The sequence below is a fragment of the Varanus komodoensis genome, unplaced genomic scaffold (genome assembly GCF_004798865.1).
Source record: "Varanus komodoensis strain SLA01 unplaced genomic scaffold, ASM479886v1 scaffold99, whole genome shotgun sequence".
Lineage (NCBI taxonomy): Eukaryota > Metazoa > Chordata > Lepidosauria > Squamata > Varanidae > Varanus > Varanus komodoensis.
This window is the reverse complement of record NW_025336676.1, coordinates 1,437,837-1,452,400: the sequence shown is the minus strand read 5'-3', so window position 1 is coordinate 1,452,400 and position 14,564 is coordinate 1,437,837. Positions and strand designations below refer to the sequence as shown.

At 52.4% G+C, this 14,564-nt stretch overlaps 1 protein-coding gene across 1 annotated transcript; it reads right to left on the bottom strand.

Moving 5' to 3' along the window:
• Positions 1 to 63: 63 nt before the first annotated feature.
• On the bottom strand, positions 64 to 13,661 carry DIRAS1 (DIRAS family GTPase 1). Its single transcript, XM_044419110.1, has 2 exons — positions 13,592 to 13,661; positions 64 to 4,716 (listed from the first exon to the last, which is right to left on the bottom strand). The coding sequence occupies exon 2, from the start codon at positions 4,685 to 4,687 to the stop codon at positions 4,091 to 4,093; it is 597 nt and encodes a 198-aa protein (XP_044275045.1). The 5' UTR covers positions 4,688 to 4,716; positions 13,592 to 13,661; the 3' UTR covers positions 64 to 4,090.
• Between the last annotated feature and the right edge of the window lie 903 nt (positions 13,662 to 14,564).

Sequence of the window (14,564 nt, the reverse complement as noted above, 5' to 3'; positions counted from 1 at the left end):
TGGAACAAAAGAGGGATGAATCCATTTTTATTCATTCAAGGAAGACTATTTCTAGAATGCCTACACTGTACCATGTGTTTGTTTCAGCTTCATTACATATTGTTTGTGTTTGTTTTCTTTCTTTCTCTTCTTAAAAAGCCGGTGATGCACAGTAGCTAATATTGTCATGCTGGCATCAAGAGGAAATCTATTCACGACAGGTTCTGTATTTACAATGCAAAGCTTCCATTCCTCTGGAGTTTTAGAAGCACCATTTATGATTCAAGACAGGAAATCTGAGCAGGGGCCCTGTGGAGAGACCCTTCCGGTGTCCCTGGATCACAAAGCAGGGGCCAACTACAGCAGAAAAATGGATCTTGCAGTCTCCTGTCCCATGCAGACAGATGGAGTCTCTCCAGCAAAAAACCCAGCAGGAAAGGGATGACATAAATCTACAGAGAAGCTAGTCCTCATCAAGCGTGAGTAGGAGTCACAGAGGTGGTCAGTGAAGAAGCAGCAACAGTGACTAAATTAGTGTGAAGGATCCTCATGAGAAGTATTGTGACTTGAGTGACCCGTGGTCAGCTCCATGCACACACTGTGCCCAAATTCACACTGAACTGTGGAACTGAGCTGACTTCTTGGCACTTTTGAAATTACTGGCGTAATGTGTGCTAATTGCTGTCTTTTCGTACATGCTGGTTTATGCTGCAGCACAGAAGGGGCAAGGCAAGGCTTGCCTTTTCCACCTCCTCCAGGAAACTGCCTCTTCATCTCCAGCCCCATGTGGGAGGCAAGCTGCCCTGCCCCAAAACGTAATAGAGTTTTTCCTAAGACACCTGCAGTCGCCCTAGAACAGAGCCTTTGCTTTCAGTTTTGGAAGGCCTCTATCTATTCATACTCCCAGGTAATCCAAGCTAGCCAACAACTGATCAATCAAACCCCACTGGTAAATGAATTGGGGTCTCAGCAGCTCATTCACAAGCTTTCCATAAACCGGAGAAGGCTTGATCACACCTAGGAGCAAGAACCGGAAAAAATCAATGGGAATCTTGTGCCTTCACAAGCTGTTTTGTGCAGCTTCCTTTGAGGTTTCATGATAACCTTTTATCTTTTGAAGCTAAAATAAGCTAATAAGCTTTTATTTTAACTTTGAAAACTGCCCCAGGAAATGTTGTTGAAAGTAGACATCAGTACTATTGAGTTGATTGAAAATTAAGAAAAATGTATGCAGTCAGTCAACTAACAAATGCAATCCTAGCCATGTCTACTCAGAAGTTTGTCCAAGTACATTTAACGGGGCTTATTCCCAGATGTGTGTGTAAAATTTCTTTACTGGGCAGCAGCCTTGCTATCTACATGGCGGGGCGGGGCGGGGCGGGGGCGCTATGAGGAGCATGCAACTTCCAAACCCATTGAGACGGAGAGCCCCACTCTGTCTCCACCATCCCGAGGCACAAGGCCATTAAAAGTTCCCAAGCTATTTCAGCACCCGTTCTGTGCTTCCAGCGATCAATCTCTCCAGTGAGGTCCTGAATCCCAAAGGAAACAAAGAAGAGGTGAAGAGTACGGACAAAACTCCTCCTGGAAATGGGCACTGGGGGAGTCAGCAGACACAGAAAATGTGCCAGTCATCAAATCCTCCTCTCTGTGGAAACTGGAAGCACCCCACCCCAAAACACAGGAAGGATTTCCCCCTTCCAGGGTGTCTTTCAGGTGCCCCACTGAGTGGATTTGCCCATCTTGTCCCCAGATTGTGCATAAATTCAGCTGCTCCATTGGGAGCTGGAAGTCAGCTAGTGATAACTTCGGTTTGCTGTGAGGAGAGTGTGGGGGCTGAGGCAGGCAGCAGCCCCATTTCCCATGCCCAGGAGGAGGAGGAAAATCCACACAATCAGCACCGAGCTCAAGGTGGCTTTGTTTAAAAAAAAACCAGCTCCATCTTTGGCAACCTTCTCTAACAAAGAGAGGCCGTGGGCTCACTCTTTTGGCCTGGCTAAGTACCGCCCCAGCTCAGCTCTCGCTCCGGAGGGCTTGCTGCTGTCCAGTCCTGGCCCAAAATGGAATTCCAAACGTCCACTGTCTTGACACGTGTCCCATCGCCCCCCACTGCAAGAGGACATCAGGTGGATTAAAAAGCAACATCAGAAGCAACCCACTGCTTAAGTTCTCTTGGCAATTCAAATTCCACTGACCCTTTGCAAAAAGCTGCCCATGATGACACTCTTCACCTGTGCCCAATAATGGTTTAGGCCAAAAATGTAAAATGAAAAATAAGCATGTGATGGGTCCAGGAAAGGAAGGTGCAAAGCATAGGAAGGAAGAAAAACATGGTCCAGAGGCAAATGAGCAGCACACAGGCCTTCCCCAACACAACTTATCCCAAAGCCTTTTGCAACTCAGCTTGTATGTCATGAAACCTGCCTTTGTAACCACGAGGACTAGCCACTTGAACCATGTCTGTCTGTCTGTCTGTCTGTCTGTCTGTTTGTCTGTCTTTTTAATGAGAGTTAACTAAGATTCTGTAATCTCTGCCACATGGGACCCACTTGTAGTGAATGGCAGGAGGTGGCCTTCCCCACTCCTCACCCTGTCATGGGGGGAATCTTGCAACCCCTTGTCCTCATTACTCTTTCTGGTCAGCTATGCTGGGGAAAGAGTGAAGAAACCAAAAAGCCCCCCCCCACACACACAGTGCCTGTCTTTCTCTCCCTCTCCTCAACCATTCCCTCTGCGTCCACAGCTGCGATTAGTACCTGCTACCTGGGGGAAATGCTCCCAGTCTCTGGCCCACAAGCACTTCTGCCCTAGTGAAAAGGGTGTGATGTCCCCGGGGACACTGCTTCCAGATGGCCTGCCCACCTGCCTCCTGGCCCCTTCCCCTTTTCTCCCCACTGGCTAGGTGTGTGCTCCGTCATTTCGACTTTTGCCACTTTGAAAAATGAACCCTTAAATGAAAAATAAATACAATGAGAGATCTTGCAGTGAGTTGCAGTATTTGAAGTCTAGAGTACTTAGAAGGGCAGGATGAGGACAAGAGGGAAGGAAAGCTAGCCAGGTTGGCAGGGACGGGGTGGAAGGCAACAGCTCCCTCTCCCCTCCTGCCTGCTTCATGGGGGTGAGGACATGCCGTTGGCCCTTGGCAGTGGGGCCACCCCTTCCCTCCCAGCAGCCCTGGCAGCCCAGCCACTGGCCAGTCCCCCTTTCAGCTGGGGCATGGCTTTGTCTCCCAAGCTCTTTGCCCAGTGTGGCAGCCAGCAGGGAGGACCAGTCATTCCCAGGCCGGGAAATGTGGCATTCCCAAGGGCAGTCCCTGCTCTCAGCAGCCTTCCGGGGTGTGCCCCCCCCCCCCCGAGCAGCCAGACAAACGAAGGGGCTTGTCTCGGCCCCATGTGTGGGCGCAAGGGGGGTGGTCCTGGCCAGGGCAGTGTTGCTGCCATCACCGTGTTTTTGCGGGCTGGGTGGGTGCCCCCTTCGCCGGGACTCTGGCCCTCGAAGCCGGGGTGGCAAGGTGCAAGCTCCGCTCACCGGCACCGGTGTGATGCCAGCCCCCGCTTCGTGCTGCCTCTCCAAACAAGTCCAGGACAGGCCCGGGAGGGGCGACGGGGACAAGCCAGGTGGAGACGGAGGAGCTGTGCACTCTTCTGGTTGTGCCGTGTGCAGCAGGTGCTTCAGAGGAGACGGGAGCCGCCCACGTGAGCGCCAGCGCTGGAGAAGAGCCAGTTCTCTCCTCGGTCGGATCCTTCACTGGGTCCTCCCGCCGAGCGCGTGCCTCAGGTCCACAGGCCGGCCAGGGAAGCGTCACTGCCGAGCGCGACCCTGAGCCCCCGTTTCTTCTGTCCTGCTGGAAGAGTTCGAGGGTGAGAGCAGGAAGGGACATGGGGGAGTTTTCGCCACCCCTCCACTTGGAGGGGGGGTCCGGGAGGGCTGTTCCCACGTGATGTGATGTGAAGTAGCCCCCCTGCCGAGTGGAAGGAGCCGAGCTGAAATGGAGGAGAGGCCGCGAAGCCCCGAGTGCCGCTTCAGTGCCGAGATGCCGAGGGAGGCGCGAGAGGAAGGGTGGCGGACAGGACAACCACGAGGAGGGCGAGTGGTGAGGGGCCGCACGGCCTCACATCAAGCTGCACTTCCCCTTGATTTTGTCTGCCCGCTTCTGCTTGTTGGAACGCTTGCCGTCGATGTTGAGGCTCATGTTGCGACGCTTCTCCAGGTTGAGCAGCTCCTGGAAGAGCTCCTTGACATTGTAGTTCATCTTGGCCGACGTCTCCATGAAGGAGCACTTCCACTCCTTGGCCACGGCCTCCCCTTGCCCGGTCTCCACCTCCCGCTGGGTCTCGTCGCACTTGTTGCCCACCAGCATGATGGGGATGCTCTCCACACTGCCCTTGATCTGGACGATCTGCTGGTAGATGGGCTTGAGCTCCTCCAGCGACTGCTTGCTGGTGACGGAGAAGACGAGGATGAAGGCGTGGCCCTTGGAGATTGACAGGCGCTGCATGGCTGGGAACTGGTGGCTGCCGGTCGTGTCGGTGATCTGCAGGGTGCAGACGCTCTTGTCGCAGCTGATGACCTGCCGGTAGGTGTCCTCGATGGTGGGGATGTAGGTGTCGCGGAAGGTGCCCTTCACGAAGCGCAGCACCAAGGAGCTCTTCCCCACACCCCCAGCGCCAAAAACCACCACCCGGTAGTCGTTGCTTTGCTCGGGCATCTTGACGGGTTGGAGCACACCTGTCGCACCTGGGGAGGAGAAGGGGGAGAGGGGAACACGGTCAGTGGCTGAGAAGCTCCTCATGCATGCACTGGCTTCCTGGGCTAACAAGCAACATTCCCCAGGGAAGAGTGGCGTGCCGGGGCAGACATGGGAAGCCACATCTGGATAATCGCAACTGACTCTTAAACCCCTGGCGAATTTCTGTGCATGAATATAATTAGATCGATATATCGACCTTCCTGCAGTGTCTGTTACTTGAAATTGGATTTTAATGTAAGACATAAGCCTGCCAGTTTAAAGGTAAACTTTTTCAGCATATTTGTTGATTTTATTGAAAATGAGCAATTTAAAACTTGATAAAATTGTTGTTGTCTTTAAGAGGCTAGCCCTCACCACCACCACCACCAGCAACTATGAAACTGAAAAGTGAGGTGGGGAAAAGTGAGGCCATCATCTGGCCCTTCACTTCATGCAGCCCTGATGGACACCCCCCCCCTTCCCCATGGGCAATCCTGGAGGCAGGGACTAGCAGCATTCTGGAAACCAGGCAGATGCATAGCAACAAATCTCCGCCAGCAACAGGATTTCGTGCAAAGCGGATGGGTCTCAATTCCAGAACAAGCATTGCAGCAGGGAAAAATCTATTGTCATTGGGAAAGTCTGTCCCCTCCTAGCTACTGTGAGGTTTGAAGTTCAATTCAGAGGGGACCAAACAGTTTGAGAGGGTCGCAGGTGATGTTGGCATTCCTGCTGATAATAGCCCTAGCACTGTGTCCCTCCAGTTCTGACTCTCTTGCCTCTGGAAGTAGCATCAAGACGGAAATGGCCTAGCGTTGGGACAGAAGTCAGGGACATGCAATGGATGAATGTCCCAACATTTGGACACAAGCTTTAGTTGAAAAGTTCATGCAGCAAAGGTAAAATTGTAGGAACAATTAAAAAGGTCCAGTTCATGGAAATGTGGGTTGCATTTATAACTTTTGCTAATACCACTCTGGTTAAACTGATACCAGTATAGCAGTCCCATTTGGGATATTTACCTATGTAGCTACTGGCAGGACTGGCTAAGTAGATTGCACAGCCGTTTCACCCGCTCTGATGACTCTGGTTACCTGAACCTCCCTTTGCGTTAGCACTGGCCTGCAGCACTTATCTCTGAACATTAACACTGATGTTGTGATGAAACCTGCTGCAGATGTCGAAGAGGATGTCCTCGCTGGCCTGACAAAATACACTCGATAGCAGCCCACACTTGGTCAAGCCTGCAATTGAGCTGCTTGAGAGCCACTCTTATCACACCTGATGCTCCCAAACGAGATGCGTTCGATGAGAGTAAGTTATTTGAAGCTTCTACTTACAAAGAACAGGCCTATAAAATGGATAATCCACGCCCAAAATCGCTGATTTAACAATGAATGTAACATCTAAAAAAAAAACAAAACAAAAACCCTGCGTTTGGAAATAGCAGAAACAGCCCTCATTTGGTTTTCACACTTTAGCCATTTTGTGGGTCTCAAGCCCCTCTATTGGAAGGGACTAATGAACAGCAACAGGGTGAGCACCTATTGTGTCTACTATCTGCTATCTGATAGTTAGACATAGCTGCTTGGGACGCTGCTCCCTGCTCGGCTTGGGATTGGTATGTGTGCCTGCTGCCGGCAGGGACGTGAGTTCCGGCACAGTTTTTTCTTTTTACAAAAAAATCACTGGTTACCGGAAAGACTGCCAGGTTCTGTGTCTGAAATCAGAGGACTCTGTGAAATCCGGTAAATCTCCGGGAGGGGAGGTGCTGCCTCCAGACCTTCCCTGAGTGGTCAGCCCAGTTCTGGCTAGATTGTTCTCACTGATTAATGAAACAGTCAGATCTTTCCCAGATGGAAGCTGAGTATCCCAGTACCCATTTATAAAACAGGAGGAAGAACAGGCCCACAAAATTACAGATCTATATATTTATTGGCCATATTGGCAAAACTTCAGAGCATATTTCCACTGTCAAGACTGGAAGACTGGGTGGCTGAGGAACAGAATCATCCAGGACAAGCGGGTTTCTGAAAAAGCCTAACTACCACTGACCACTGCCAAACCTGATGTCAATTGGCTTATTCTGGAATAAATGGGCTCTCCCACACTAGAGACAATCAAAACAAAACTGGATGGTCATCTGAGTGGGATGGTGTGAACTGGTGTCCTGCAATAGCAGAAGGACGGCTTTCTTGGCCCCTTCCAGCACCACTGTTCTATGTTTCTATGGTTTCTCTCCCACCTACATTTGAGTAGTAAGAAACTTTTCCCCCTTCATCCCCTAAGGATGATCTCAGTCAAACTGGAGTCTTCCCAGCTCCTGTCAACTTTCCCTTAGCAGGATTTGGTTTAAAAGCTGCTTTGTACCCAATTCATTTTTTGGAAATTGTTGTCTTTTAAATTGTCCTTTTAGAGCATTGTAAGCCTTCCTGAGATTTTTATATGATAGGATGGCATATAAAAGCTTTTAATAAAATAGTAAAGGATTCTTCGCAAGGCTCAGGCTGATTACAAGCTGAGACTTGCCAAGAATATCAAGAGCAACAAAAAGGGCTTCTTTCAGCATGTAAAAAGGAAGAGGAAGGGGAGACAAGTGGTGGGACCACTAAAGGAGGAGGAAGGAGATCCAGTGACTGATATGAGGGAACAGGCACAGAGGCTAAATGACTATTTTGCCTCTGTGTTCTCCCCAAAGCAGGACGGGGGAGATCCGCATTGGAGATTAGATGAGGCTGGGGACTTAGGGGCACAGATTAGAGTCACCCCCCTAGGAGTCAAGGGGCTCCTCAGGGCATTGGACATTACAAAGGCGTCAGGCCCTGACGGGTTACACCCGAGAGTACTTAGAGAGTTGGCAGGGGTTCCCTCACGCCCGCTGGCCTCCATGTTTGAGGCCTCGTGGAGAACGGGTGAAATTCCAGAGGACTGGAGGGTGGCGTCAGTGGTCCCAATTTTCAAAAAGGGTAGTAGAAGGGACATGGGGAATTACAGACCAGTTAGCCTTACATCCATCGTAGGAAAAACACTGGAAAGGCTCCTAATAGAGAGAGATCTAGTAATGCTGGATAGGGAAGGGAGGCTGGCAGCCACACAACACGGCTTCTGCAAAACAGGTCCTGCCAGACAAACCTGGTGGAATTCTGTGACAAGGTTTCGAGATGGCTGGATGGAGAGGATGCAGTGGATGTGGTTTACCTGGATTTCAGCAAGGCCTTTGATAAAGTGCCCCATGATATCCTGGTGGAGAAACTGAGCAGTTTTGGGATACACCAAAGCAAAGTCCGGTGGATTAGGGCATGGTTGAATGACTGAAAGCAGAAGGTAACCATTAGTGGGGAATCATCGGGATGGCGGCCAGTGACAAGAGGGGTCCCCCAGGGCTCTGTTCTGGAGCTGATCCTGTTTAATCTTTTCATCAAGGACATGGAAGAAGGGGTGAACAGTCTGCTGATCAAATTCGCAGACAACACTAAAACTGGAGCAGTGGCCATGACTGAGGAGCAGGTACTCCAGATCCAAAGGATCTGGACAGACTATGGAAGTGGGCAGGAGACAACAGGATGGCGTTCAGTGTGGATAAGTGCAAGGTCTCCCACTTGCGGCATAGGAATGGGTGTCATAAGTACAGATTAGGGGACAAGTGGCTGGAGAGCAGCACTTGTGAAAAGGACCTCGGGGTGCTGGTCGCCTGCAGGCTGAACATGAGTCAGCCGTGTGATGCGGTGGTCAAGAGGACGAACGCCACCCTTGGTTGCATAGCCAGAAGTGTGACTTTTAGATCGAGAGGGGTATTAGTACCGCTCTGTACGACTCTGGTGCGCCCACAACTGGAGTATTGTGTACAGTTTTGGGCCCCTCGTTACAGGAAGGATATAGCCAGGTTGGAGTCAGTGCAGCGAAGGGCCACAAGGTTGGTGGCCAGTTTGCAGGGGACGGGGTATGAGGCGAGACTGAGGGAACTGGGTCTCTTCAGCCTGGAGAAGAGGAGACTCAGAGGGGATCTGTTGGCGGCATACAGGTATGTGAGGGGATTTCACATGGAGGTGAGCAGAGACCTGTTCTCCCCTGCAGAGGAAGGCAGGATGTGCTCCAACGGAGCAAAGCTCAGGGAACCCAGGTTCCATTTAGATACCAGAAAGCACTTCCTGACAGTTAGGACCCCAAGGGTGTGGAATGGGCTCCTACGGGAGGTGGTTGAGGCCCCATCGGTGAGGGTGTTCAAAGATAGGCTGGACATGCCCATGGTGGGCATGTCGTGAGCGGAGCCGGCTGGAGCCGGGGGTCAGACTAGATGGCCTGGGAGACCCCTTCTGGCTCGCTCTGTTTCTATGTTTCTATAATAATAATAATTTTAATGCTTTGTGCCAGCAGCCTGGTTCTGTTATGGTTCAGCTGGAGCCCATCCTGCTTGTACAAGCTCAGTTTGCCCCAAAATGTTCTCCAGCAAATGTGAGCCCCTCCCCTCCATCTTATCCACGCAGTGAGACTCCTCAGCTGAGCCTGCCTAGTGGGCCATGTGCATGGAACAAGTGTCGTTCCAGAAAACACCACCTTGGTGGTCCTGGTCCCTACCCTCCTATCTACCAAACTAAAAGTGGCTTCCAAGATTTATTAGCAAAGCCCTCTGCCTTCCCTAAACGATACGTGAGGCTGCTCTGTCCTAATTGCGATCACGCCTCGCCTTCCACCACATAGCTCTCTCCCAGCCTCCACGTCTGAAATGTGGCCTTCCTGTCCCCTCCCAGCGCTCGTGTGGCACCACAGCGCCAGCCTCCTCTGCCACAGTACTCAAAAGCCCTTCAATTCCACAGGCCAAACCCTCTGGCACTGATGCTGAACACTCAGAGCTGGTGCAGTTATCTCTGCACAGCGCTGGCTGGTTCTCTGCCCTCTCGCCAGCAACTTGGTCTCGGCAGAAGCAGGACGCAGGCTTTGTTTCACTGCTCAGGTGGACATCCCCTAATAGGATCAGCGTGCTCTATTTCTGGACGCTACTGCGAGGCAACCATATGGTCACCCTGGTCTTACCCACAAAACCATTCCTGCAGAGCCAAACCGGGCCTGCTGGGAGTTTGGCCTGCATCCCAAACCAGTTTTGGCAAACAACCAACGGCAGGATTCATTTGCTCCCCTGGGAAATGGGGCTGTAGCTGGGAAACAGCATGGTAGATCCCTGGAAAACAGGTGTCAGCATCTCCTGATCCATAATTGGAAAAATCTTCTGAAATCTGCTTCTGTAAAATTAAGGAAACTACCCAGAGGACTTTCTCAGTGGTTGCTCCTAAGCCCTGGAATGGCCTGTGGGGAGAGAGGCATCGTGTATCCCAGACTGTCACCTTCAAGAGGGAGTTAAAGACGTATCTCTTCCAACCGGCCTTTCAAGATTAGTTCCTGGATTAGTTCCATTTAATGTGCTGGTTTTAATCAAGATTTTTATTGCTGGTTTTAATCTCTTGTAAACCACCCAGATCTTAGGGGAATGGGGCAGTATATATAAATCTAAATGAACAAACAAACATAATAGTCTTCCTTCTCCTGCTTATACAGTCTCCTATAATCTGCCTATGCAACAGTCAGCAGGTAGAGAACCGAAGATGTTACAGTTCGAAGACTGGAGATGGGCTTTAGCCACCATATCCCTGAAGATCTAGGGATGTCCTGGCAGGAATAAGAGCTCAAGCTATGGGTGAACTCCACTGGACAGGCAAACTGAATGAGCCCAATTCCCTTCCCCACTGGGCCTATTCTGGCAGCAAAGCTCATAGTGGGACAAACCTGAATAGGTCCATATAAATGCAGCCCAAGAAGCTCTGGCAAGTTGCAAGCGAACAGGCCTCAGTGGAGCCATTATGGATTGAGATTAGCTTCTTCCATCTGGCAGGGATGGCCCCAATCCCCTCCCCATTACACAGAGGTAGCAAATTAGCCCAGCTTGCCACCCTGTGGACAGCAAAGTGGATTTAAGCCACTGAAGGTCTCTATCCAGGAAAGGAGAGCGATCCCAAAGCAGATTCCTAACCCATGGAAGGTCTGATATTTAAGCTCCCATTAAAAAAAACCTCCTCTGTGGGAAAACTGCTGTCCATTTCAGAGGCCTAGAGAGCCGACTGAGCAGAATGATGGGGTTAAAAAAGGAGAATAAAGGAAGATCTTCCCCCAGAGATGCTCTGCGGTCAACAGAGAGCACATGCCAGGAGAAGAGCCTGCCCCGGTGCAATGGAGCTCTGCCATTCATGGGGCTGAATCAGGCCATGCTTCCAACTGGGATGGCAATGCACCAGTTCCCCACACCAGGCCTGAAGCAAATCTGCAATCCTGTTCAGCAAAGCACCACTTAATTATTGAAAAGAGTTTGTTTGCTCTGAGGGCTTTACCCTCTTGGGACATTTTGGAAATCAAGCAACAGCCAACAGATTTCTGGAAGTGAGAACGTAACCTCTAGGCGCTTACTAAAATATCATCTGCTTTTCCCGCATGGACCTGTTGATATAACATTTGAGAAAGAAAACAGAAAGGAAGAGTTCAAAAAGTAAGAAGCAAGCAGAGTCAGGAGAAAAGTAGATCAAGTTAGTTCTCAGTTGAACCATCACTTTGCCATGGCTCCAAATTGCTCCAGTGAATGAGATGCCCCTGAGTATATGCAGAGTCATTACAGTGAGTCCTTGTTGGTGTTAAGGAATGAGGCTCCAAGAGGGCAGACATGATGAATCTTGTAATCTGTGCCTTGAAAGTTGGCATTTTGCCTTGTTCTAGAGAAAGGCTTGTCTTCCTGGCCTCTTCTGCTTTTGACAGCAATCCAGGGCCACTTTAATAAACCACCTATTTTCACCATGGAAGGACTGCCAGGAACCTCCCCCAAGCAGGTGGTATTTAACTGAACAGTTCCAGAGACCCCAACTCAGAAAAAGGCTCCCAAAAGTAACCAAGGTGCTGGGGAAACTCTCCTACATGGGACGATTGCAAGCTTCTCATTTTATTAAAAAGGGCAAATGGGTGCAGAGGGCAAAGGGAGGCATTTTCTCTCTTCCCTACCCCACAAAGACCCACCAGTGTCATCTGGTAAACTGAAAGAGACTGAGAGAAAGATTAGAAACCCTTCCAACAGCAGAGCTAAACAGTGGAATTCACTGCCACAAGCTGTCACTCTGGCCTCCAGTTTGGAGAGGTTTAAAAAGGGCTTGGGCAAATTCATGGAGAAGGGCAATGAAGAGGAGGACATTCAGGAGGGTCCCGCAATGGCCACCAGTCCTGAAGGGCACACAGGCGGGTCTCTCTCTGAATCCTGGCTGCACTCCTGTCCTGTTTGAGGGTCTCCCATCAAACAGCTAGACTAAAGCCCATCTTTCTGAAATGTGTAGAAACATTAAAGAATTGCTGCAGAGGAGGGCAGGACGCGCTCCAACGCGAAGCTCAGGGAACCCAGGTTCCATTTGGATGCCAGGAAGCACTTCCTGACAGTCAGGACCCCCAGGGTGTGGAACGGGACACTTAGCCCATGGAACTGCCTCTGTGCAACTGCCACACCGGACTGGCACAGGCAGTGGTCCTGCCACCTCCCCAAGTGCCGGGTCGTTCTTTGGCTTCCAGGCATTTGATTTTTTGCAAAGCGTTCACCACTCTGTGTGCATGTGCATGCACACACGCACACACACATATATGCAAATATGCATGCACTGATAGGGACACGAGAGACTGGTTGGATGCTTCCCCCCCCCCCATTGTGTGGGTTCCCAGGGCTCTCCTGCATAGGGCCCAGCCTCCGCTGGCCAATCTGCCCTGGATTTTCAGGCTACGACATACACACTTTGCCCCCAACCAGCCACTTTTTGGAAACCAGGCTTCTGGAAACCAGGAAACCTAGAAGCAAGAAGATTATCTCTGCTTGGGAATGATGGGAGCTGTAATATTTCTGGAGGGCTCCCTGTTAGGGTACTATTTATTTATTTAAAGTTTTTGTATGCCGTCCCCTTGCTATATAGCCTCGGGACGGCTCACACAATACAGTATTGTAGAAATACAGGTAAGAAGGGTAGGCCCTGATCAACTTGCACTGGTGGAAGGGGCACGGTTTCCGGAGTGCAAGAACATCCACAGGGGTCACTCCCACACATGTATTTAAGAGCCAGACCCACGGATTAAAAGGTGAGCATGCATCGTGAGTGGGTTAGGCAGACACCTCTCTGCAACACATGCACAGTTTTGAACCCGGGAAGCGCAGCTTCTCTGCCCCCTCCCCGCCAGAACTAACCAGTGGAACTCCCTGTTACAAGACATGGTGATGGACACTAGCGAAAGGTGAGGAAGGAAATGTGAAGGGTGAACACAAGCACTGCGCCTCCCCTTGCGGCTCAGCAGGAGGCGCCCTGTGCAAGGATGATCCTCAGCAGGGACAGCAGAGCCCGGGGACGTCAGCCTGGCAGGGCTGTCGTGACCAGCGGGTGGGCTTCCCGGGCGAATCGCCGCCCCCTGCCCGACTAGCAGAGCTCCCGCTGGAGAGCGACCTGCCGAGGAAGGCAGCCTCTGCGCGCCCGGGGCGTGCGCGGCGAGGGAGGCGGCTGCTGCCCGCCCGCCGGGCAGAGCGCTGGGCTCGAGGCGGGCGACGCCGGCTGCGGGCGCGGGGCTGGACGCGCGCACAGGCGCCCCGCGGCCTCCGTCGGGCGCGGAGCAGCGACCCTGCGGTCGCCGGGGGTTTCTGGAGAAGCCGCGGCGGGTGCAGCCCAAAGGGGGTGCAGCGCGGGCGGGGAGAGGTCTCGCCGGCCGGCCGGCAGGCCCCTGCGCCAGGCGCGCCTGCCGGGGCCGCGCTCCTCCGCGGGGTCCCGAGGAGGCCTTGCTCCCTCCGGGGCTTCCGCCGGGAAACCGGCGCCCGGCGCGCGCCCTCACCTGCTTCAGCCCGACCCGGAGCCGCGGAGCCTCCGCCAAGCAGCCATCGCACGACGCGGGAGGAGGCGACGCAGCGGCGGCCGGCTGGCCGCGGACAGAGAGCGAGCCGCGGATGCTGTGCCGCCGCCGCCGCCGCCGCCGCTGCTGCGTCGGACGGGAACGCGGAGGCAGGCAGGCGCGTCACGTGTGAACGTCGCCGACACGCGGCGGGACGGGGAGGTGCTTGCTTAGGCCCCCTGCCTTAGCCAGCTTCGCCCATTCATTCTTTTTCCCTTCCCTTCCTTTCCTCCCCCTTCTCTGGTACCCTTCACGGCTTTCTTCTTCTTTTATTATTCCTGCCGCCCATTATCTTCCTCCCTCCCTCTCTCTCCCCCTCTCCTCTCGCAGGGGTGTGGGGTGGAGGGAGCTTTCCTGGCTGCTTTGCCCTAGACCTGTCCTGACTTGAGTGCAGGAAGCCCCTGCAAATCCAGCCGTGGAGACCCTTCCCCCAAAGAGAAATGGGAAAAGGTCTTGCCCAAGAGTGCAATTGTTTTATTTATTCTTAATTTATCTTCTACCCCACTGTTTTTCCTTCCAAGGAACTCAAGGTGGCTTGCTTACCTCTCTTCCTCTCTAGCTTTTCCTCACAATTCTGTGAGGTAGGCTAGGCTGAGACTAGGTGACTGGCCCAAAGTCACCCCATGAGCTCCATGGCTGAGTAGGGACTAGACCCCAGATCGCCCGAGTTCCAGCCCTCCGCTCTTAACATAGAAACAGTGTGAGTCAGAAGGGTTCTCCTGGGCCATCTAGTCTGACCCCCGACTCCAGCCGGCTCCGCTCACGACATGCCCACCATGTGCACGTCCAGCCTATCCTTGAACACCCGCACCGATGGGGCCTCAACCACCTCCCAGGGAAGCCCATTCCACACCCTCGGGGTCCTGACTGTCAGGAAGTGCTTCCTGGCATCCAAGTTGAACCTTGGCTCCCTGAG